We start from the raw sequence: 25773 nt of genomic DNA, 5'->3' as shown, positions 1-25773 counted from the left end.
AGGTGGATACATTTTTTATTTGGTAAGAAGACGTGTGCATAAACTACATATGATGGAAATACTTATGTGACTTTTTCTCAAAGTCATGTGACTTTGTCTCAAAGTCATGTGACTGAATACACGTCTTAAAATTTCCTATCAAAATGATTGGCCCCTATGGCTCCCTTACGTAAAGTATTTACCAATGATCACAGATTAAACTTGGAAAAGCATAAAAGCACTTGATGCACTGTAAATTGTAATTAATTTATTACATTTAATAAAAGAGCCACAGATGCTTTTCCAGTGAATGCCACAAAAAAAATTATACTGTGCCAATTTCCTCACAATTTTATATTAAATTAAACTCTAAACTTCAGAGATGAAAATATAGCTATTCCTGAGATCTGTTATTTGGAGGGGGAAAAAAATCTCTCTTTCCCATTTGCTCTCTATTTAATCTTGTTGCTGTGAAGAAGAATTAACAGACATTTAAAGGTCTCATTTGTCATTTTCTTTCCTATGGGAGACTGAAATTCATAGGCAGATTTGTGCTGTGATTGTGTGAGTGAGTATGTGTTAGATGTTTGAGGCGTTTGAAGTTTAAGTCTGGAAACTGTAAAGTAGAGGTTTATTCAATAATCACAGCTGGAACGCAGGTTTGGACTGCTGTAGAGAATCTGTAAGGGTGTGTGTGTGTGTGTGTGTGTGTGTGTGTTGGAGGGGCTGAGGGTCTCCAAGGTTTCCACAGCTGTCCAATCAAACCCATCCCAAACCTACCCACCACGGCCCACTCTTTTCCCAGAGTCCACAACAGTGGCCCCCAAGAGGGGCCTACGAGTCAACTTCCTGTAAGAGGGAGAGCAGAACAGGAAACAATTTGTCACACAGGATTAAACGACAGGAATAATAGAAGGAGGAGAGGAAAATGGCCTTTCTCCAAATCATGGAAGACTTGAGGGAGAAACGGCAGGAGAGAAAAACAAATAAATGGAAATATAAGATAAAGGGGCCTAGACAAAATATCAAACTAAACTGTCAATCCAGTGGGATGTTGACTTAACTGACACAGGGATAAGGGATAGAGTCATAGCCTCAAATAGACCTCAATTCAACTCATAGGTTAAAGAAATTGAGAGAGAGCAAGAGAGAACAGGAAGGATTATTTGGAAGGGAAAGTGGAAAGTGCTGTTAAGAATGTAGCTGTTTTTTGCTGAAAGATGTCAAATGACTGATTTGATGAGGGGAGAAAGGAAAATAAGCAAATACTGTAGTGCTAATTTACGGAAGTGACAGCAAATTCACCCCAAAAAAACCTCTGCAGTCCAGCATATATATATAAAAACTATTGAAAACTGAAACTACTCTCACCTCACGTCACAAAACTGTGCCTGCACATTAGGGGTCTTGAACTCAAATGACCTGGGGGCCAGTTGAGTAGCTGAAGTACTTTTATAAGCACAATTAAAATGATTATTTATGAATTATTTTAATAGTTTGGGGTCAGTAAGAAGTTTATACTGTTATTCAACAAGAATGCATTATAAAATTGATCAAAAGTGAAAGTAAAGACATTTGTAATGTTACAAAATATTTATATTTCAAATAAATGCTGTTCTTTTGCACCCAAAGGGGCGGTGCCTGACACGTCCCATAATCATGAACCCGCCATACTGACACACACACATAACTGCTGTGTACAGGCAGGACATGAAACATGTGTGTGACACACACAAGAGAAGGAGGGGTTAAGACGACCCTATCCCCAAAACGGAATGTGCTACCGAGGTACTGGTGACATCCAGCCGATATTAACGAACAAACGTATGGGGAGAAGCCCAGCTGGCAGCAGAGCAAATATCCTGCAGCGATACTGACCTGAACAGCCCCTCGTGGAATGAGCTCTGATGTTCCCTGGGGGCTGCACTCCCTTCGATTCATATGCCAAAATTATACCGTCCACAAGCCAATGAGAGAGGCGTTGCTTAGATATGGGATTCCCCTTGTGAGGGGGTGCCCATGAAATAAAGAGCTGGTCACTCTTCCGAAAAAACACTGGTCCTAGCCAAATAAGTCCGTAAGGCACGAACAAGACACAGGGCATTCAGCCTTTGATGCTCTGCAGAGGAAAAAAGTGGAGGGTGAAAAGCAGACAGCTCTAACACCTCCGATGTGAACGCAGGGAAGCATTTCGGCATGAAGGCCGGATTAGCCTTAAGGAAAACCTTATCTCCACTAAGAGAGAATTTAGTGCAAAAGGAATGGACCAATAGTGCATGTAGCTCACTGACACGTTTAGCTGATGCCAAGGCCAAGAGCAAAGCTGTCTTGAGAGACAGCAGCTTTAGGGAAATATTTCCCAGGGGCTCAAAAGGGAATTGAGACAGACCCTCCAGCACCATGGAGAGGTCCCATTCCGGAACCGTTCTTGTGTTGACTGGCAAAGAGCAGCGGGCACCCTTCATAAATCTGCGGATTAGAGGATGCTGCCCAACCGCTGAGCCCTCAAAACCCACATGACAAGCAGAAATCGCAGCCAGGTAGACCTCAATCGTGGAAAAGGACCTACCCTTATCCATGAGGTCTTGAAGGAAACAAAATATCAGGAACTGCACAGTGATAAGATGTGAGACCACGCCCATCACACCACCCTTCAATAGGTGAGGACAATAGGTCTGTGCGGAGGGGGAGGCGCCACAGCTGGGCGTATAACATGGGATTATCTCCGCCAGCCATGGTGCTTTGGGCCACCTGGGTGCTATCAGAATGAGTGACAGGCCCTGCTCTCTCACCCTGGCCAGTGTGGGCATTACCAGGCACAGGAGAGGAAAAGCATACAGCAGCACTTTGGGCCATGGGGGGGCAGAGCGTCCACCCCGAGGGGCCAGCAGTCCTTTAGCGAGAAGAACATAGGACAATGGTGGTTTCCGCGCGAGATGAATAGGTCTACGGTTCCCTGTCCGAATCTCATCCATATCATACCTACTATCTGAGGGTAGAGGTGCAAATCTCCATAAATTGGGTTCCCCCTCAATAGCAGGTCCGTGCCTCTGTTCAAAATGCCTGGGACATGAGTCGTGTGTAACGACAGAAAAAAAACACAATGTCTGCTCCACACCAAACTGTGTAAATCCAACCGAACTGTGTAAGTGCAGAGATTGCTAGATGCGAATGTCAACTGGAGAACAGCAGCGCTTGCAGGCATTATATGCCCTCAGGTAAGGGGGTGGGGCCTTACCTGGCATTGGCTGCGCGCTTCTGTCTGTCTAGCCAGACTTGGTGCAATTGGATGCTTCTAAAGAGGTGAGGTACGGATGCCCTTCCCATAGGTGGATCTCGAACAAGAGATGATGAAAGAGAACTGTTTTCAACATCGATAATAATAAGGAATGTTTCTTGAGCAGCAAATCAGCATATTAAAATGATTTCTGAAAGATCATGTGACACTGAAGACTGAATTAATGATGCTGAAAATTCAGCTTTGACATCACAGGAATAAATTACATTTTAAAATAAATTAAAACAGTAAACACTTATTCTAAAGTGTAATAATACTTCAAAATATTACTGTTTTTACTGTATCTTTGATCAAATAAAAGCAGTCTTGTGGGCAGAAGAGGCTAAAAAAAATATTACCAACCCCAAACTGTACTGTCTAAAGACTAAAAATAAATAATTAATGCTGATTTCATATATTTTTTTTTAACAATTTTATGTCAGAAACATGTTTTGTGCTTCAGGCAATCAGAGTTAAAGATTGAGTTTTTTTCCCCATCCCATTTCCCTCTCCTTTATGACCTCTGCTTCAACTGTCCGATCATATTAAAAAGGCAAAAAAAAAAAAGAAAGAAAAGTTGTGCAGCATGTGAATAATAAAAAAAAAACTGTTTTACGGATTTAAGGGTAACATGTATTTTTTTATGCGTGAGGGAGGCCGTTTGAAACTATCTTATGGTTTAAGACTTGAACTCAAATGTTTTGCAGTGGAATAGCGTCATAGAACTGGAAACTCTGGGGTTGGTAATACTGCCAGGCAAAACGGTTCATATGAAGGCAACGTAGCACTGTGTGTGTATCCCTCCCTCTCTAAAGCTCTCTGTGGCCTAGGCTTACTAACCTAAACCATCTGTGTGGCCCACACTGACAGGAAACTGATAAAAGAAATGGAGGGATGGAGGAAAGGTAGAAAAGAAGGGAAACATATTTTATGCTCCCCTCCATAAACGTCCACTGAATCAAGGGGATTTTTTAGATTGTGTGTGCGTGTGTGCGTGCGTGTGTGTGTGTGTGTGTGTGTGTGTGTGTGTGTGTGTGTGTAAAACTTTTACTGCCAACTCCATATGACTTACAGTAACAGACATCAATAGCTTGATTAATCATTGGTTAACACAATAATGATAAAAGGTAATTTAACCCAGTTACCCATTGTACTCACACGTACACACTGTCTAAGTTTAAATAAATCATTGGTTCGTCACTGTTATAACTCCCATCTCCCCACTGTCATAGCTGACACAAAGAACTCAGTAGGTTCTTCACTCCTTGTTTACAGTTTTATTTAATTAAAGTTTGTTTAGTGTGTAACAATCTCTATAACACACTATTCTCTATAGTGCATTTATGTAGCGTGTTGAACTGTGGTCAATAGATGATTGATTTTAATCCAATTAAAATGCAGTGTTGCTTATTTAGTAACTAAGTAAGCTATGCCCTTGCTGGAAGGCTTGCACACACATTTGACCACATTTATATACAATATGTTTGTATACTGCCATGTTTGAGGGCAAAATTGTCCCTAAACGTAAAGAAAATGGGGGATATTCGGGACCGTCCTCATTTGGAAAAATAATTCATAAAAAACGAAAATATACATTTTTTTTTATTCTAAAAAGCAATCTTTCAGAGTTCCTATTAATTAATTAAATATATATATATATATATAGGTTAGTTTCTGGTCATTATAATTAGCTTTATAAAAACTATAAAAGTCTATGATATGCTAGCATTTATGTGTGTGTGTGTGTGTGTGTGTGTGTGTGTGTGTGTGTGTGTGTGTGTGTGTGTGTGTGTGTGTGTGTGTGTGTGTGTGTGTGTGTGTGTGTGTGTGTGTGTGTGTGTGTGTGTGTGTGTGTGTGTGTGTGAGAAAGAGAGAGAGAGAGAGAGAGAGAGAGAGAGAGAATGTGAACAACAAGCAAAAATAATTATATCAATTTTAGTCAAAAACAACAACAGATTTCAATATAGAAACCATGAAAGTCCAGGCACTCAGCTTTTGAAGTGTGGGAAACACATTAGCACCAAGCTGTGACCTGTCAGGTTGACCCCTTAAATGGACTGACAGTACAGAACAGCTGGCCAAGAGGAGAAAGACCTGAAACCTACAGCCAAACATGAACAAAATGTTCTTTTGTTGAGATTTAAAAAAGGCAGGAAGAGGAAATAAACCAAGAGACAGATACAAAGACAATACATTCTTTCAGATATGGTGATTGAGGACAGTATGATGGAGTGAGTCTTTCTTGACCTCTGCTAAAAATAATACGGTTCACCCAAGAATATTGCCAAGACATCCAGGCATCCAAGACATTCCACATCCAGCCAGCTGAGCGAGACAGAAAGCATTCAGGATGACAGGACGTATTTGTCTAATCTGTGATGAGACTGAGCGACCTCTACACGCGATAAAAAAACTATAAAAAAACTGAGTCACTGTCTGGCTGAAGGTTTCATGCAAATCTCAACTTATCTCAACCTGCTAAACAACACACACACACACACACACACACTTTTGATAATACAATAAAATAACTGCTCATTTGTAATGATTAAATGCACAGTAAAACATTTTCTGTGTGACATTCAAACATTCTTTGCGCTGTGACACCCAAAATCTATGACACAGCCAGGCTGGCCCACAAACCATTATCTTACAAGTGGCTGTATAACCTGCTGTGTATATAAAAAAAATGCTTTCTTTTCAACCTTCTCTTCATCAAAAACAATACAAAAACACTGATAATAATAAGAAATGTTTCTTGAGCACCAAATCATCACATTAGAATGAAGACGCTGAAAATTCAGCTTTGACATCACAGGAGTAAATTACACAAATTCAAAAAATATTTATTTGAAATTCTAATAATATTTCACAAAATACTGTTTTGCTTTATTTTTGATCAAATAAATGCAGCCATGGTGAGCATAAGAGATACTTTCTAAACGCTTTTATATCAAAATACCATGGTACTACAATCTGATTCCACTCTGACTTCCAACGTCACTATAGGTTTTTGTACGGGTATGTGCTGTACGGACTGACAAATATAGTATTCACATCTCTCTCAGTCCAGGTTCGTGAAGGAGATGTAAGACAGACACACATCTGCGCGCGCACACGCACACACACTCACACTCCTATTAAACATCAGTAATGTCTGAACTCACCAGGGTGTGCCGTTGGCTGTGCGAGTGGGCTGAGACAGAGTGACCTCTAGTTGCCCCTGTAAAGGAGAAAGGACAGAAGACATGGGCATCTGGCAGGTATTGATCTCACACATCCTTTCCAGTAAACTCTGCTACATATTCTCGAAGAATGTGCAGTATAGAACACATTCAGTCTCTTTCACTTCCTCTGTTTCGATATGTTCAACAAAAATCATATGGTTTGATTTGCTACTTCAGTTTTGGTTTGCCATGGTACCAAAATTTCAGAGTGTTTAGTATTATACCAAAATATTAATTGTTGTCCAAACTGGTTGCACAACCCATTCACAATGTGCTAAAAAGAGCAGTGCACTCAAAATCTGATGAAGCCTGTGCAGATTATTGGTGGGCTAGAGTTTGACGGGATTCCGGATTCTTTTCAGCATTCCTTAGGTCTGGCTTCCCCTTCTCAATCTCAAAGCTCATGTTAAATAGGGGAAGACGGAACCAGAAAAGAGCTCTGTACTGCAGCAGGGGTCCAGGAAAGGTCAACCTGAATGACCTGGAAACCCTTTGATGTGGCTCAACGCAGCTAACCAAAAGAAAATGTATCAACTGGTCAATTTTGGCAGTCTGCTGGCTGTATGGGGTTTAATCAGTCTGAAATTGAATTATGAATTAATGATATATTTAGTCAAGCAATTTGTTTGGTAATTGTCAAACAACTGTAAAAATGCCTAGTGCTGTGAGTCATAAGGTAGTTTCCTGGACTCAAAGTCTCCCTTGGTTGGAGAAAACCTCCGGTCCTCTGCGGATATAAAACTGAGTGGTGCAAAACTGACCACACTTCCTCTTTGCTACATGATATACTGTAGTGTAATTTTCTGAAACTACCACACATACACACACCTAGCAGTCTAAATTTGGACTTCCCATTGACCTCTGTTGTCTTTAAATTAAAGGATTAGTTCACTTTTTAAAAAACGTTTGCTGATAATTTACTCACCCCCATGTCATCCAAGATGTCCATGTCTTTCTTTCTTCAGTCGAAAAGAAATTAAGATTTTTGATGAAAAAATTCTAGGATTTTTCTCCATATAATGGACTTCATGAGGTACCAAACGGTCCAAGGTCCAAATGGCAGTTTCAGTGCAGCTTCAAATGGCTTTAAACGACACCAGACGATGCATAAGGTTCTTATCTTGCAAAACGATCTGTCATTTCAAAAATAAATAAAAAAGTTTAAGTTTTATAAGCACAAATGCTCGCCTTGCTCCTTTCTGTGATGCACGTTCGTGACTCTCCTGTTCAAACTCGTTCATCAAAATGAACAAATCTTTTTTCGAGTCATTTCGTTCATTGAATGAACGAAGTGACTCGAAAAAAGACTCGTTCAAAATTAACCAATCTTTTTTCGAGTCATTTCGTTCGTTGAATCAACTAAATGACTCGAAAAAAGATTTGTTCATTTTGATGAACGAGTTCGAACAGGAAAGTCACGAACGTGCATCACAGAACAGAGCAATGCGAGCATTTGTGCTTATAAAACTTAAACTTTTTATTTATTTTTGAAATGACCGATCGTTTTGCAAGATAAGACCCTTATGCATGCTTATATGGAGAAAAATCCTAGAATGTTTTCATCAAAAACCTTAATTTCTTTTCGACTGAAGAAAGAAAGACATGGACATCTTGGATGACATGGGGGTGAGTAAATTATCAGCAAAAGTTTTTTAAAAAGTGAACTAATCCTTTAAGCTAGACAAGGAAAGCATCACTATTACTACTTATGCTTAAGTTAAGGTATTTGAACAAACCCTTAGGTACACAAGCATATGATATGTCAAATTATGCAGCTTTTCGAGGAGACGTATGCTATTTCCATTCCAAGTGGACTTACAACTTTCACCTGGTAAAACTGCCATCAGAAGAGTCAGAACACACTATAGCAACTGCAGACACGTACTGAAACTACCCAAAAAACTCTAGTGACTGCACAACAATGCACTAAAAACACACTCATAACACCCTAGCAACTGCACATGAAACATGCTATGAAAAAACACACCCAGAACTGTAACTGCACACAATTTTGCTACAAATACACAATAGGAACTGTATTGCAATGTGCTAAAATTGCCTAGACCTCCTGAAACCGTTGAGTTAAAATCTAGTTACTTTCTCTAAGCAATTCCTGAACCCTGACATAAAACTTTCAAATAAAAGGCAAAGTCGCCATGAAATGAAAACCTGCAACCATACAGCGGATAAGCAGACAGAATGCATGCAATGAAAAATTCACTTTCTAAATGTATGTTATTGATCTTATTGTATTTGGCTAACATTCTTTAGTAATTAAGTCACTAGGTCATGAGCGCGCACACACACATACATCTTTGAACAAGTGCACTTAGAAACAGCACCTCTTCTGTAGTAATTGGCAGTGGATTCAAACACACACACAGACACAACTGCTGCAGGCAGATCATAACATTTAAAACGAGGGCCGTTCTCAGAACTGACAAAGACACAGAGTGCTTTTGTGCTCAATCCATCTACTCGAAATACCAACCCATTTCTGCTCCACCCAGCCCCTCTGGACCAAGTCTGTCCCGCAGCCAGCCCTCAGACCCTTCACACCCAGCGGACAGTAAATACACACTGTCCTTCCTTGCAAACGGATCTGATGTCAGCTTTAGTTTCCTCTCTGTGCTGTTACATGCATGTAAACCTGAATAAAGGGAGAGTTCACCCTAAAATGAAAAAGCTGTCATTATTTCTTCACCCTTATGTTGTTCCAAAACTGTATGACTTTCTTTCTTCTGTGGAATACAGAGAAGATATTTTAAAAAAAAGACTGACTTTCCTTGTATTGACAAAAATCTTTTTTCGAAATATATTTTGTTCCACAGACGAAAAAATGTCATACAGGTTTGGCGCGACGTAAGGATGAATAAATAATGACAGAATTTTAATTGCTGGGTGAACTATCCCTTTAATCGTATACGAGAGGAAGGGACGAATAGAAAAATACATAGAGGGAAACATTTCCTACTTTGAACAATGTTGCCTCTGTCAACACTATTAACCTAAAACACACATAGAGCGAAGCCTCCGATACCTTCTGGGAGGTGATGGCTACAAACAAACATGTACAAAAGTGTCCTGAAGGATTAGTTTGCTCCTACCATTTTGCCAGCAATTTTCTTGTGAATGGTGCTGTAGTCAATAACAGCAGTGTTTCGCCATACAGGCAACGAGCAGCCCGCAATTTGCAATACTGTTTATGAGCGGATTCTAGTTAAAGTTGATTTCCAGGAAAATTACAAGGAGACTCATTTATACAACCATGCATTTCTACCCACTGAGATGACCATCTGACCCCTGTCAACCACCCACCGGCAGCCCCGGGCTGCGGTGCCACGCTCGGCTCGGCTGCGGGTTCCCGTTAACGGCTGGTATGCTTTGGCTCTGATTCTGCCCTTTGGTCCAGTGACTCGGTGAGGTTTCTCAAAATCGATCCTAGCTGTAAACTGACTCAGTCTGACACTCAACTTCAGCTGTAACTCTAGCTCCCCCTCACCTTGACCTCTTTCACAGACCTGTGTGTGTGTGTGTGTGTGTGTGTGTGTCTGTGTGTGTCTGTGTGTGTGTGTGTGTGTGTGTGTGTGTGTGTGTGTGTGTGTGTGTGTGTGTGTGTGTGTGTGTGTGTGTGTGTGTGTGTGTGTGTGTTTAAGTCTGTGCCGCACTGTGGTATCATGTTTCTGGGCTTTGGCACAGCCTCGGAGGAACGTTCCGTGCCGGGCCGGGGGCTCCTGAGGGTCATGAGGCTAAACAGCCAAAACATCACCAATCTTTTCTTACACAACCACTTTCAAAGAAACGCCAAACATTTCAATGAAAAGCAAATACATTTATTCAGGTTTTTTTTCTATTTCAGGTTTAAATTAGATTTCATAATGTTCTTACACTCACAAAAGCTGCATTTATTGGAACAAAAAGTACAGTATAAACACTTAATATTGTGAAATATTATTGCAATTTAAAATAACTTTTGTTATTTTTTTTGTTAGTTTTCTATTTGAATGTATTTAAAAATGTAATTTATTCCTGTAACGCAAAAGCTGAATTTTAAGCAGCAAGAATATGTAGGGTAGACTGAAAAATGTATATGCACAAAAAATGGTTAAAAGAACATCAAATGCAGCCCAATCTATCAGTGAGAACTATCTTAATGTAACAATCACTGCTGCAAGAAAAACATTGAAATATTATCATATTCTGACAGATTTGGAGCTAAATCTATGAAACGCCATCCAGGTCAGCGGCAAGATGCTCCACAATTAGTATGCCACAATTTACAACTAGAGCTGCAAAGTTTAGTACACACAATGCATTCACAATGATGGCCTGGTAGTAAGATGGACGGCTGAGGTCTCTGCCAGAAGAAGAGTGGAAATAAAAGAGCAGGAGGATGGAGGTGAGAAAGAATGTAAAAGTTGTTACAGACCAAAAGGGGTGTGTATAATGAGACTTTCTTAATGTTTAATCAGGGTGGAGAGGCACCATAAATGTTGGACAGGCTCAGCATGCAAGATAGAGAGCTGTCATTAAACCTCTCCTTCTCTCTCTCAATCTCTCACACACACACACACACACACACACACACACACACACTCTTTCTCTTCCTCTGGCGCATGCTTCTTTTAACCCGTAGTGCTTTAGGCACAAAATTACAGACCTGAATTCAAATTCAGATTCACTTTAGAAAAGGACACATCTAATTTCTTCTTTGGTAGCATAACATCCACAGCAAGCCACTTCCCAAGACATATTTTAAGAGTTTACAATGCTCAAAGTTAGTTATTTTTCAAACAATAGAGTGATGACATCATTTTGTTGGCCAAACCGGCTCCCTGGCTCACACAACAAAAACCTAATAGAATGTTTCCATTGGCTTTTGGATTATTGCAGAAAAAGCTCTGTGACCATTTGGTTCAATCGTCACAAATGAACACAACATTGATGAATTTTGAAGCCTAAATACAATCAGCAGATGTAAATAGCTATTCATAGGCTATAAAAAGACCATGGTCAAATTACTTCAGCATCACAATCACTAAGCTCTTTCAGTCTTTATTTAAAAAACATTTTCCCTGCAAGTTTGAAATAGCGCACTTATAAACACAATGACATTGTAAAAAGTGGACTATTGAGTAGATTAGTTTTCCTGTTCAGTGAAACTAATTCCGGTGAAACATTTAATGTTCCTGATAACCTCTGTAGTCCCATTTAGCCACTTGTTAGCAACTGCCTTTTTCAAGACAAGAAAAAGCACTTTAAAAAATCACTAGGGTGTGTTACTGATGTATTTTATGCCATAGATGAAACGTGAAAATATATTGTGTTCAAAACCCCAGACTCCATTTCAGGCACTTAACCAATAACCCATTCAAACAACCATTGACTTCGGGATGATGGAACTGGAAGTGCTAAAAATACAAACTGGTTACTGGGTTTTGGCCAACAAAAATATGTCATCCCTGCAGCACTCCATATCCAAGTGGGGCTTGATCAGGGTTTAAGCTATGGGTTTAAGTCAGTTAGGAAGGCTGAGAAAGGTATGCCGTGTGAGCGGGACCTCTGGCAAGAGCTTTCTGGGATGAGGAGCGGGATGAATCATCCGGGCAGGAGATGTCGTGATGGGTTTGTTCCGTGGCTCACTTCCGTTCTTGTGTCCCAAGAGACAGGGTTGAATAAGAGGGCGGAAATGCCACTGCTCTGCCAACCATAGGCCTCTGGAGCAGATGTTCGCCTGTGTGCGTTTTTGTTTTTTTCTTTGGTTCTACCCTATATGGACTTTTAGAGACAGGCAGGACTAGCCAAACAAAACAAAATATTAATTTACCTTTTCTCTCTCTCTCTCTCTCTCTCTCTCTTACTTTCTCTTTCTCCCTCTCTCCCTCTCTCCCCCTCCCCCTCTCCCTCTCCCTCTCTCTCTCTCTCTCTCTCTCTGGTTTGTTATGTGAAACACCACCACTTCAACGTTTTATTTTGAATTTCAAGGTATCAGTCGAACCTGTTTTTATGTTTATACAGTTTGTCTAAGTTACTATGTGTTGCTGGCAAACTTTAAGACTAAAAAGTGAAAACATAAGGGGAAAACAAATGTAGCATTATGGAAAATCAGTTTGTTTTGCCCATATCTCTCCAACAAAAACAACAATAAAACATTACACCTCAATTTTAACCTGCATAGCGGAATATTTTGGCTCGTTGTAGAGGGTGTGGGGGAAATACCATCTCAAAGCTCTGTGGTTCTACAGTTATACATTAACAGCACCAGGTCTGTGCCAGAAACTCCTGCCAGTTTGTGTTTCTTTCCCAGGATGCCCTGCTTCTCACCTCAACAGCTGCAGTGGGCGGGTGTCCTCGTGTCATAACATCTTCAAGGCACAGCGTGAATGTCAAAAACAAAAAGAAAAAAAGTTTTGCATCTCCTAAGAGCAACACAGAAGAGTGAAGCGAGAGTAGTTCGTCACTCTAAAATAGGAAAGAGGGGGAAGCGCAGAGCATTGAGGACAAACAGAGGCGCTCTTTCAGTTCGCCCGCTGTCTGTTTGGCCAGCTTGATTAGGGGACGGCTGCTGACGTCAGAGTCTCACACATGGAAGAGCAGATCCCTGAACCAGTACCACACCTCCAACAGACTATAATGGCCTTAAAGAGAAAGTTTGTCACCTTAATGTCATCCCAAAACTGCTTTCTTCTGTGGAAGAAAGATATTTTGAAGAATGTTTCAACTGTTTCTTGCACCCCATTGACTTTTATTGTATGGACAAAAAACAGTGGAAAGTTGAAACATTTCTCAAAATTAGTTATTTTATGTCATTTGATGTTTTTGTTGTCATTTTTGCTTAAACTATTACCCTTTAATTTAGCATTATAAGTTATGAGCCAAAGTATTAACTTTACATTCTGTAGGATGAAATGTAGGGTTTGTTTCAGCATAAATATAGTACAGATGCACATTTGAGTTAAAGGTGGATCTGTTGAGATTATACATTCAGCTGCGGTCTCCTGTGGCACAAAAAAGGACCGTTAACAGTCACTACAGAGAGGAAGTATCCAAACACACACGTTTGTGGGGTCTGACCACCTGCTTGAGTGTGTGGCCTACAGAGGGTTGGGTGCAGTGGAGGAGGTCTTTGTGCAAACACGTCAATGGATGTTTCCGGAGCGGGCTTTCCTAGACTTCAGCCAAACCAGTCCTCTCCGTACCATCCATGTCTTCCAAGCATGCATTTCCTCTTTGGCAATAACAGTTGTCAGTGAAAGCCCAACTTCCTTAAGTACCTGGTTTTAAGTCTTAATATTTCATCAAATTGAGCAAACATCCAAAATAGGTAATGAAACTTCCTTTATCAATTCTTTAAAGGACATTCACTTTTTTTAAATTAAGCTAAACTGATTTAGCCTGCAAAATCCAGTTAGCTGTAAGCTATGTTTTGGAATATGGTAGCAAGCTAATCTAAAGGTGTGGTCACATTAATAAAATTTAGTGGGCAAAAATGTCCATTGTGTATTGTCAGTAGTATAGCGATGTATGAAAAAAAAAGCATACACAAAGGTCACTTTCAAAGCAGGCAGCTTTCTGTTGGTCAACGTGGTGAATTCGCATGACCAACTTGAAATCTATGGGAAATCTGCAGGGGGAAATTCCTGTTTGTGTGGATTCTTATTGAAATGACTGGATTTCTCACATGAAAATTTGCCCAACAACAGTAAAAGCCAGTCATTAGCTGGTCCAAACTGATCATGGGCTGGTAGGCCATTTTGGACTCTCACCAGATTAAGATGGTCAACCTGTTTTTTTGCTGGCACATGGTGGCTGGTGAAGCAGTGAATGTCTAGCTTGAACAAGTTTAGTAATCAGATTAGTCCGGTTATAAACCAGCTACCATGTGGCAAAACACAGTTAGTTTAGCTTGATTTTCCAACATGTTACAAAGTCCTTAAAAATCAGTTTTGTTAGTCCGAACCCCCACAGGGCAGGGTGCTAATTATAAACATCAGAAAAATGGATGTCATCCACCAAGACCTGATCAGCAACCATACCAGTTTCTCCTAGGAAGGACAACTGAAGGTTGTTGCTCAGTCTATTGATCCTGCCTGGCATGAAGAGGAAGCCAGGTCTTGCAGATGCACTCTAGATATCAATATCTTTTAGCAATAATCAATAATGGCACAGTGGCAACAATGAAAATAGCAAGAGTGAATTGTGGTGGTGCAACAGCAAGAAAAGGCTGATAAATCATAATAAAAGTTCAGGCTCTGTGTGCCCTTAAATAATGACTCAGCAAATGGTCACTCGTATTACAATAGCCATTCAAACAATTAGAGCTGATTATCAAGTCTTTAAAGCTGATTCATTACTGTATATGTGATACCCAAAGATGTGGCAGCCACTCAGTTGACTATGTTACATTATCTAATGTTTTACATCACACACCGGAGTCTGGCTGTGTTCAATGGATCAAATTCAAATCAAGCCATCAAATTCTAAATTAATTGAGTAAAAAAATCCAGAAATCACCCAATCAGATGTCTAAATTTGGTCTTTATCTTATATCCCATCACACTTTTAAAAAGTTTTTTGTTTCCTTTGGCCATGCCTTTTCTCTTTTTTTCCCCTTTGGCCGTGTCTTTTCTATAGACACCAAGGACTACCATTGGTGCCTCCTTAGAAAAAAAAATAGGTGCATGATGACCCTGGGGAAAAGGGGGGATGCACTGACCTATTAACCTCATATATTCTACCCCCATTACCCTGACACATGCACACACACGCAGACATCTTTCACAGAGCCATAAATGGGTTAATGGCATAAGAGTTCACCAAGGAAATATGGAGATTATTGATTTTAGGGTGATTAGTCCATAGAGGATGGATGGAGTGGGGATAAAGAGAGTAGGAAGAGATAAGAGGTCAGTCCATAAGAGATTGATGCAAAAGGTCCCTTAGGCTGTTTCTAATTGATTGGCCCACTGTATTGTGTTTAACATGGTTTCACAATATGGCCCTGATTAGAATTTTTTGTCTCATAAAGTGTGTGTATGTCCAGACATGTCAAGTGATCTCTTCATACTAGCCTAGCGGAGGACTGATATTAACTGTAGACAGTACACTTTAGGTAAGTCAGCATTACATGTGGGTGTTGGGTCATAATAGAGTGTGGAATACTTTTGGTTGTAGGCAATTATCCATCCCAAGAAGTACATAGGGTTTACTGGAAATATTTCTGCTTTCTGCTTCAGAACAGCTCAAAACACCCTTTGTGTGAGTGTAAAAAAAGGCTCCCTGGCTGTTGAAAAACTAATTTAGTGTACAAGCAGGGATCAATACCAGAGATTTTACTGACAGAGGAGCCATTATAAAATATTTGATCATGCGGATGTGTTCAGTTGCACAGAGGCGTAAAGTAGATGGTGAACCGGAGTGCTGGCTCAGCTGTATGCCCTTCACTGTTCATTACATTTCACAGGAACCCTTCATCTCTGTTCTTCACAATGAAGTACCTTTTTAACGCACATGGGCTAATCATGAAACACCTCAACAATAAGCTCTTGTGTGTGAGAACAGTGAAAATAATACATCAGAAGTACAGTTGTCTTACAGACAAAGGATCGACTACATATTTTTTTATGTCATTCATTTTCTCACTGTAATCGTGTTGCTAGGATTAAAAAGCCCTCAAAACCACATACATAGTGAACATATGTATAAAAGTAACACAAATTATACATGGGAAGCATTGGTATCTAGCAAGTAAAGCGATTCACTTTAGCCTTATTCTCAAAATATGACCAGTAAAACTAGTTTTGCAAGAAGCCTAGGTGTTTATCACACTCCATTTCCGCCACTTAAAACTATATAATAAATAATTCTCACATATATGAATCCATAAAAAAAATTCATTATCTTTCCAGCACCATACGCATATAGGCCTATAGACTGTTGCTGAATGAGAATGCGTGGTTATGGTAATAAATCATGATAATGATCATTTTAATGTTAATAGTACTTTTTTTCTAACATCCTTTCCAATTCCACTAGTAACTATTCATTCAATTTTAGTACTTATTCTTTAGATACTTGCACTTATACAAATAGTGACTAGTAGCTGCACTTTACATAAGCATATTTATTTATTTTACTACTAGTCATTAGTTTTACTAGTACTTGTTAAGAAGACACTAATACTTAATCATCACATATGTAACGTAAAAAAAGCAAAAAGCAAGGAATATAACTAATGACATTTAGGATGGATACTAGGGTCTCAGAAATAGGTAGACTACAAGTGTCTAGTAAATAAGTAGCCTAGTAAAGGAGGACTAATTACTAGTAACTGTTGGAACTAAACATCCACATAGAATTCAATGGAGAAAAACAGCAATAACTTACTCAGTTTATAAAATAAAAAAAAGAAAGTTACTGGAATAGGATTAAATTGGCTACTAGACAATTTGAAAAGGATAAATACACTTTTTGGAGAAAAAAGCAAGGGTAACATCATCAATACAGATATTAGTTAACTTAAACTAAAGGAATGAACCATGATGGATGTCAATACTGTGATGGCTAAAATTGCTGTCATGGTAGTCAGCTAAGCTTACTAGATTTTGTGACACAGCTTTAGTTTTGTCTACATACCCGTCCCGTGTGTGTGTGTTCGTCCTGATTGCGTAACTCGAACGACTCTTCCTCCTCTTTCTCTCCATGATCCCGAGCCAGCAAACTGAAGCCTTGTCTGCAGCACACAAGCCACCAAAGTCCCTGCAAAGGCATTCAAATCACGGCGTGTCGTCCAGTCTATATCCGTAAATGTCCAGTGATGTCCACCGTCCCTGTGCTGTCGTGCAGATGGGACAGATGGAGGACGTCTACTCACATGAAACGGGCTGATATAAGAGAATAAACTCCTCTATTTCGGCTGGGACAACTCAGAAATGCCGCGTATTATCAAACGGGGTATATCCAAATACGTGTCCAACTTCAGAAAAAAGACTGATAAAAAACTTTGATCCCACGGGTAATTTCAAAACGAGAGTAGATAAAACATCGCGTCTTATCGGCTTCTATCGCGTCTCTGTTTCTGCGGGACATGAGCATGCAGACTCTTTCAGCAGCGTGAGTGAAGGGGCGGGGCGAGTCACCCCATGCGTTCACAATCGCAAGATGATTGGCTCATCATCCACACGCCCAGAAAACGCCCCGCCCCCTGTCTGGTTCGCTGGCATTTCAGGAAGTGGAAGCATTTCAGTGATTGGATCAGAAATATTTAACTCTCATTGTAAAGCAACACATATAAAATATACCCCTCAAATTTAGACAGTACTCAAGGAAATTGTACATTTTTACTTACTTCACACTGTGCTCTGTTTACTTAGTAATTGTTAAAGGGTTATTTTCTAGGTTTTACCCCAATCTGTCCTTGTCCAAACTACGATGTAATCACAGAAGGGTTATCTACTTTGAATGGCAAAGTGAAATTCGGCTTCTGTTATTTGGATAGTGCTGGGACGTGGAGACTGCTGCATTAACAAGTTAGTGTGAAGTTCTGGGTAAAGGGGTGAATGAGCACTCTTTGTTGTGTTTGTGTGTGTGTGTGTGTGTGTGTGTGTGTGTGTGTGTGTGTGTGTGTGTGTGTGTGTGTGTGTGTGTGTGTGTGTGTGTGTGTGTGTGTGTGTGTGTGTTGGGGGGTAATGTAGTCTCCTGAAACGCATTATGTGCCTGAATGAAAAGCAGATGGACTCCTTTATTCCAGGAAACTCCTGTCACGAGAGGGTCTGAAGAGAGGGACTGACAGAGAAAGAAGGGAGAGGGTAAGAGCACCAGAAAGACTTTTTTTGTGAGACTTCCAAAAGTTCTGATGAGCCCCCTTCCCCTTTATTGTCTGTTTTCTACATTTTTCCTGTCATTCATTACATTTTTATGGCTTGCAAAGTAAATGACTCCATGTGGCCAGCAAACAAACATCACTCATTTTCATTTAGTTTTATTGTACCCATCTTCCAGGAAATAACTGGTCAGATAGCATTACTCAAATTAATCAATCTGAAAAATGAATTCAAATAGCTGAAATATTATAAATAAAAGTTCTGTATTGGTTCATAAGAAGGTTTCTTACCCTGCTAAACGACACTGATTTGCTGGTCTTAGCTGATTTAAGGTGGTCTCCCAGTGAGCAGCCTAACTGCTTAAAAGTGGGCAAAACCCCTCTAAAACCAGCAAACCCTCTCAGCCATTGGCCAAACAAATAGATAGTCCCGCCCCAAATTCATAATGGTTGTAACATTGTTACAGTGTGCTGATTGGAAATAAGGGATGCACATATATATCAGCCACCCAATAAGAAAATTTGGCTGATATATTAAAGCACATAAATAATGGATTATTTCCTTCAGCTGAGATGCTTCAGATGTGCACTGTTCACCATGATGCTTTTGAATTGCTTGAATATGATTGGAATCCCTTCAAAAAAGGAAAGTTGCAACAAATGCAGTCATATAGGCTGTCATAGGCTACATTAAACTGTAATGTTAACATTATAATCGTGTGCTTGGGACATGGTTTTAAATGGTGAGACTTTTGTTTTTGTAATCAGACTCTCAAAAATTATATAAAAATTTAGATTTATCTGCCAATATATCGGTGATGTCGGCTTTCAAATATAAAGAATTATCGGTTATCGGTATTGGCCAGTATATTCATATCTGTGCAACCCTTATTGGAAATGCTCAAAAAACTTTTGGGGAAATCAACCAAAACTACTTTTAAAATGTTTGGGATCTCTTCTGTTCACCCAGGCTGCATTGAAAACAGTAATGCTATGAAATGTTATTACAATTGAAAATATCTGTTTTCTATTTTGATGTATTTTAAAATGTAGTTTATTCCTGTGATGCAAAGCTGAATTTTCAGCATAATTACTACAGTCTTCAGTGTCACAATGTCTTTTCTAATATTGACTCTTTATAATATGCTGATTTGCAGCTCAAGAAACATTTATTATTATTATCAGTGTTGAAAACAGTTGCTAATACATATTTTTTATTATTCTTTGATGAATTAAAAAGTACAAAAGAAAAGCATTTATTTGAAATACATTTTTTTGTGACAAAATGTCTTCACTTTAGATCAATTTAATGTATCTTTGCTGAATGAAATTAATTTATATCCATAAAAATCCCTGCTCCTAAACTTTAAAACAGTAGAGTATGAATGGCTTGCATAGTTGTCTAACTGTATTAACATTGAAAAATTGCTTAATTTATCCATAAAAATCCAGTTGGCAAACTCTTTGAAATTTGATAATTTCCTCAATGTGCTCATAATTTTTACCAATTGTGTCTTAAAGCTTATTTTTTTCCATCACACACATTGTCCGTCTTTCCACTCTAGTCTTTCTTTCCCTGAAGTCTCACACAGAACCCGGCTCACTCACTCACTCACTCATACACTCATAAATCACGCTTTTAAAAAGCACACCAAACAAACTTTTGCTCGAGCACAAGCACGCCGAAGACACATGATATTTTTCAGGGCCCCTGTGTGCTCCCTTAGCTCTCACTCTCTCTCTCTATGCCTTTATTTCCTCTCGTTTGCTCTGATCTGCTCTCTGCTGACTCTCTCCACACATTCATCATTTCACAAGCTGGCCCTGGTGTTTGTCTTTAAGTCTGCCTGTGGCTTTACCAAACACACACGCACACACTCGCGCAGGGGTATAGCGAGCTGTCCAGTGAAAACCCCCTTCTTGGCATCTCTCTCTTTCAGTCTCTCCTTGTCCTTTCTCTCTCTCTCTCCAACAGATCACCGTATCATTTTCCTCACGGCTTATAATTCTGCTTTTCTCTTCTCATCTTCCTTGTCATGCCGCGTCAGACCTGCCTCCCACCTGACTTCTCCTGGAACAGATGGTTTATTTTTAGAGTGCTCTCTCTCTTTCTCCCTCTTTTTCACTCTCTCTGCCCACACTAAGAAGAAAAAGGGAGTCTTGTGTCTATATATGGCTTGTGAGAGTGAGTTTTTTTTAAGAAAAAACAGACTGTCATTATCACACCCATCTTTTGTCTCTGAAGACAAGGGAGTGAGAGGAATTTAACCACACTGATGTTTTCAGGTTTCTGTCTCATTTTCACAAAACAAACCCTAAATCTTCCTTTTGGGGCCCTTCTTTTGGTTTTTTGGTCTTGATACCACAGTCCATTGTGCCTCCACATCCTCTTATCTGTGTTTTGTACAAAAAAAATTGTGCTTTATTGAGTTGGTTTCACTCTGTAGTAACGTAGTAATACTGACATTACTGGATACTATTTAACACTCCTCAAAAAAAAAAATGTCACACCTTGGCTGTTTCTGGTCATTTCTGACCAGGAGTGTAACTTTTTTTAATAGGGAACGCCTCCTGCGTGATTGCGTCTGAAGCACATGTGTCAACTATTCCAGTGGCAAGAATGAGCGTCACTGGCGGGTGACATCATGACCAGGAAAGGATAAAAGCACATCCGGTTTAGAACCCCACCTACTTTGAAAAAGGCAGTAGCAAGTCGATCACAGGGATGTAAGAAGTATGGAAAAGTGACGCATCGTATATCTTATGTATAATAAGAGGATCTCTTCCAATAGATAAACCCCCAGAAGGGGCATGGTACAAGCAGAAATAGCCGCAACATAGACCTTCATGGGGAAGGAGATAACCCTGAAGCAAAAAGATCTTGCAGGAACTCAAGTATTGAACCAATAGTGCAATTAACTGGATCCCATTGTCGTAAATTACACCAAATAGTGAAAACGTTCCATTTCAGGGCATATAGCTTCCTTGTGGAACTCTGGAGTTAAGTATGGTCACTACAACCTCGGTTGAGAGACCAGAATCTATGAGTCGGGCACCCTCAGAGGCCAGACCCAAAGGTTGAATGTTTCTCGACGGAGATGGAGGATTGCTCCCCCCGCCTGAGATAGAAGGTCCCTCCTGACCGGCAGCTCCAGAGGAGGGCCGTCGAGAAGGGACATTAGGTTCGAAATCCACACTCGGGTTGGCCAGTACAGAGCTACTAACAGAACACTCACTCCGTCCAGGCGGACCTTCTCCAGAACTCCTGGGAGCAGAGCGATCGGGGGAAATGCGTACAGATGTAGCCTCGGCCACAGGTGCACCATAGCGTCCAGACTCAATGGGGCTGCTTGCGTGAGAAAGAACCAAAGTGGACAGTGCGTCATATCTTGAGACGTGAACAGATCCACCTGTGCCTGGCTAAAAACTCTCCAAATGAGTTTTCATTTCACCACCACCTCGGTGTGGAGCCTCCATTCCCCGGGCCTCAGCCCCTGTCTCGACAGGATTTCTGCTCCTATATTCTGATTCAATTCAATTCAATTCAATTTTTATTTATATATAGCGCCATTACAACAACCAAAAAGGTGCACAAAGCACTTTCCATAAAACACACATAAAAAAGACAGCAGTATATAAAAATTGCAAGTTAAAGCTAATTTAAGTAGTTAAAACAAAATAGCTAGGAACAAAATAGCAAAACGACTAAGAACAAAACAAGTGGTTACGTATTGAAAGCCTTCTGGAAAAGAAACGTTTTCAACTGCAATTTAAAAACACTAAACACAGTTATGTTACGAAGGGGAGTCGGTAAGGCATTCCACAAAGTAGGTCCCTGGATGGCAAAAGATCGGCCTCCAAACTTTTTATATCTAAACTTAGGAATAATCAAAGAGGTGTTCTGAGAGGAGCGGAGGGTTCTGGCAGGTTGGTATACAGTGAGCAGCTCGGATAGGTATGCCGGGGCAAGTCCATTGATGGCCTTAAAAACAAACATCAGAACCTTATACTCCACCCTAAACCGTACCGGGAGCCAGTGAAGTGAGCATAGAACGGGGGTTATGTGTGAGCGTTTATGGGTATTGGTAAGGAGACGCGCTGCTGCGTTTTGATGTCCTGGACAATAAACTGCTCTCAGGGAGAGTAACTTCCCTAGGGACCACAAGAGTTTCTGGTGCGCCAGTTTGTATAGTGGACATGAACGCAGACCCCCTTGATGATTTATATATGAGACCACCGACACGTTGTCTGTGCGAACAAGCACGTGGTGGCCCCTCTGCTCTGGAAGGAAATGTCTCAACATATTGAAGACCGCCATCATCTCCAGACAGTTTATGTGCCAACAAAGATGATGACTCCTCCAAAGACATTGAGGAGGCCTTCCATTACCGCTCCCCAGCCTGTGAGAGAAGCATCTGTCGAGAGCAAAACTCAATGGCAAAGAGATCCTAACACTGGATCCTGACATAGAAACCAAGGTTTCCTCCATATAACCAAGGCGCGGAGACAACACTGTGTTATATTGATCATACGAAGTGGGTTCCCCATCTGAGAAAACCCCTTGATCTTCATCCACCACTGTAAGGGCCTCATGTACAGCAAGCAAAAACGGTATAATGTTGGATGCGGCTGCCATCAGACCCAACAATCTTTAAAACTGTTTTACAGTGAGTGACTGGCCTAGCTTTATCTCTTTTACAACTGTGAGGATCGAGGCGACACGAGCAGGCAAGAGCACGGCCCTCATTGTCACTGTATCCCACACGACACTGAGAAAGGTGGTTCTCTGTGCTGGAGAAAGTACACTTTTCTTGGCATTAAATCTCAACCCCAATTTTTTTCATGTGTGCGAGTACAACATCTCAATGCCGAACCACCAATTGTTCTGACTCTGCTAGGTTAAGCCAGTTGTCTATGTAGTTCAGAATAAGTATGCCCTTCAGTCTGAGCGGAGCTAGAGCTGCATCTACGCATTTCGTGAACGTGCGGGGCGATAGAGCTAGACCGAATGGAGAACTCGATACTGGTAGGCTTTGCCCCCGAAAGCAAACCATAAGAACTTCCTGGATTGTGGAAGTTAACCTCTATCAGATCAATCGTTACAAACCAGTCCTTGGATCTGATTTGAGTCATGATCTGCTTCAACGTTAGCATTTTGAATTTCAATTTCTTGACTGAACGATTGAGAAGACGAAGATCTAAAATGGGACGCAACCCCCCATCCATTTTTGGAACAATGAAATACCCGCTATAGAACCCTGAGTACCTGGAAGCACCACTAAGAGTAACACCCCGTTGTAGAGTGGTGGACGAGAACCGAACTGGATTCTGTACCCTTTTTCTACTATATGCAGGACCCACTGAGATATGTTTGGCTGAATCTTCCATTCTGACAGATAATCTACTAAGGGAACCAGCCATAAAAGTCGTCACTTCGGTGACCTGGAGCATATTGGCAGGAAATACCCGATTTGACTGACTTTCGACCCTCCTCAGAGGGTGCGAGTCTGACGCAGCGTTGTGTTTTCTGAGTGCATTTTTTGATAATTCTTTGTGTAAATCACGAAAAAATGGAAGTCCCCTATTAGGAGGTATTGAGCTAGATGTGAGAAAGCGCTCATCTAAAAGGCTTTTGGGACGAGCGCTTTGTTTTTTCGGCTTGTTTTATCCTTTCCTGGTGTTTCTTCTTCCCCAATTTCGATGCTCAGGACATCTAGTTCCCGAGGAACTAGACAGCTGAAGCACCTGTGCTTCTTCCGGAGCAGAAGGAACCACGTGGGTGGGCTTTTTAACTCTGGAGAGAGAGCACTGGATCCCACAGGTAAAGGCTGAGAAATTGTGGGGCCCGTTTCAAATCCCGCAGCGAGATCCATTTGCGATCCCCACGTAAAGAGCCCGAGCCGCAGGGAATGCTCACTTGAACACCCTCCTCGAAGAGTGACAAGCGAGAGCGGAGCGTGCGAAGCGGCAGCCTCTCACAATGCTCACAATCAGCCACCTCGAAGGGTGACAGAGCACGCTCCGCTCCCAAACACATCACACAAAGTTCTTGTGTATCCCCTCCCGTAAGAAAACGAGGGCAGGGAGAAGCACACAACTTGAACGATTGTTTGGACGCTATTTAGATATAATATTGAGCTGTATGGTTTCGTGACAGACAACAATAAATATGACAGACAGTTTTTACATAGAGCGCTTGCTGAGGCACAGAAGCTTGCGTGGTTCTAAACCGGATGTGCTTTTATCCTTGCCTAGTCATGACGTCACCCGTCCGTGACGCTCATTCTCGCCATTGGACTAGTTGACACAATCACGCAGGGGCATTCCCTAAGCGTCATCGATGCATCGCGAGTTCCCTTGAAAGGGAACCATTTGTATCTGTCAAATTACTTATAAGCTTGTAAGAGTTAAATAATACCTGAAAATGTAAAATTGTATTTATTTTGTAGATGCTTTACAATGTACAGAAGAGTAAAAAACATGTTAAAAAAACGTATAATATATAAGTATATATTAGTATATATATATATATATATATATAGTAATAATAACAGGCATGGCTTTATGTAATACCTCATTGCGATTGGTCATAAGCTGAATTCTTTGACCAAATGACAGCATTATTTATGTTTAATTTGCATGATTTAAAATAAAAGCGTGATGTTGTGTTATAATTTATGGGGATGTGAGTCATGGTCTTTTGTCTGTGCTTCACTTTTTCCCTCTCCCTTCATGCCTTGCATTCAGGTCCCAACTTGGTGTGATTGACATTTCCTGTCTGAGAGGTCGTTTAAGGCCTTAAGGTGTTGATGCTACTTGAGAAATGGGATGGAGTCAAGACCTGAGTCAGCCTGACATTAGACAGACACCACACTCATAATATTCATCCCATAAAGCTCTTCCACCTTGAACTGCTTGTTCATGACTACACTTTTCTCTTGTTTTGTTAGCACACAGTCTTATTCTCCAGACTATCTTTGTTTATTTGTCCTAATGGCTTGTCTGAAATGCGTCTGGATAGCTCAGAAGCTGTAGATGTCAGAGGTCATCTCAGGCCTTGTAAATCTAAGTCTAAGACACTTCAAATGACCACCACACAAACATTTACTATACTGTGTGGTTAATGTGCTTGGAAGATAGTAATGCCTTTATTATTAAGTTATTTTTTGGCACAGGGGCCAAATTGGGCTTTAAATACATTATGTTTGGTTTCTTAAAGGTTATCACTGAGAAGGTTTGCTCACATAAATGGCACCAAACAGAGCAAGCTGCCTCAGCAATAAACACATTAACTTTACTAAACTTTTCTGTTCAGAACATTGTGCTTAGCAGTGCCTTTTTGCAATAAAGAGCTTGGAAACCAGTTTCAATTGCCTCAGAGTAAAAAGTAATAAAAGGTAATTGTTAGATATATAGTTGCATTATGAGATATAAAGTCACATTCTGAGATATGCAGTTACATTGTCTGA

General features: G+C 40.5%; 1 protein-coding gene and 1 long non-coding RNA gene across 4 annotated transcripts in view; one reads left to right on the top strand and one right to left on the bottom strand.

The window, feature by feature from the left end:
* Positions 1 to 17601, bottom strand: part of plekhh3 (pleckstrin homology, MyTH4 and FERM domain containing H3) — a 42398-nt gene extending 24797 nt beyond the window's left edge. For 2 of the 3 annotated variants that reach the window (XR_013196824.1, XM_077213119.1), the window contains exons 1-2: positions 17119 to 17601; positions 6424 to 6479 (exon numbers count right to left, since the gene is read on the bottom strand). Coding sequence is in view for 2 of the 3 variants with exons in the window: in XM_077213119.1 (XP_077069234.1) it covers positions 6424 to 6479; positions 17119 to 17253 (191 nt within the window). In the remaining variant the exon portion in view is untranslated. The remainder of the gene's footprint in view (positions 1 to 6423; positions 6480 to 17118) is intronic. The other variant, XM_077213120.1, reaches the window with a different exon arrangement.
* A 144-nt stretch (positions 17602 to 17745) lies between these two features.
* Positions 17746 to 25065, top strand: LOC143721607 (uncharacterized). Its single transcript, XR_013196756.1, has 3 exons — positions 17746 to 18011; positions 18233 to 18290; positions 25052 to 25065. It is a non-coding gene; the product is annotated as an uncharacterized LOC143721607 (long non-coding RNA).
* The last annotated feature ends 708 nt before the right edge of the window (positions 25066 to 25773 follow it).

The sequence above is a fragment of the Siphateles boraxobius genome, unplaced genomic scaffold, assembly GCF_051911475.1.
Source record: "Siphateles boraxobius isolate OS27281-9 unplaced genomic scaffold, OSU_SipBor_1 66, whole genome shotgun sequence".
NCBI classification, from domain to species: Eukaryota; Metazoa; Chordata; class Actinopteri; order Cypriniformes; family Leuciscidae; genus Siphateles; species Siphateles boraxobius.
This window is presented reverse-complemented; position numbering and strand designations above follow the sequence as displayed.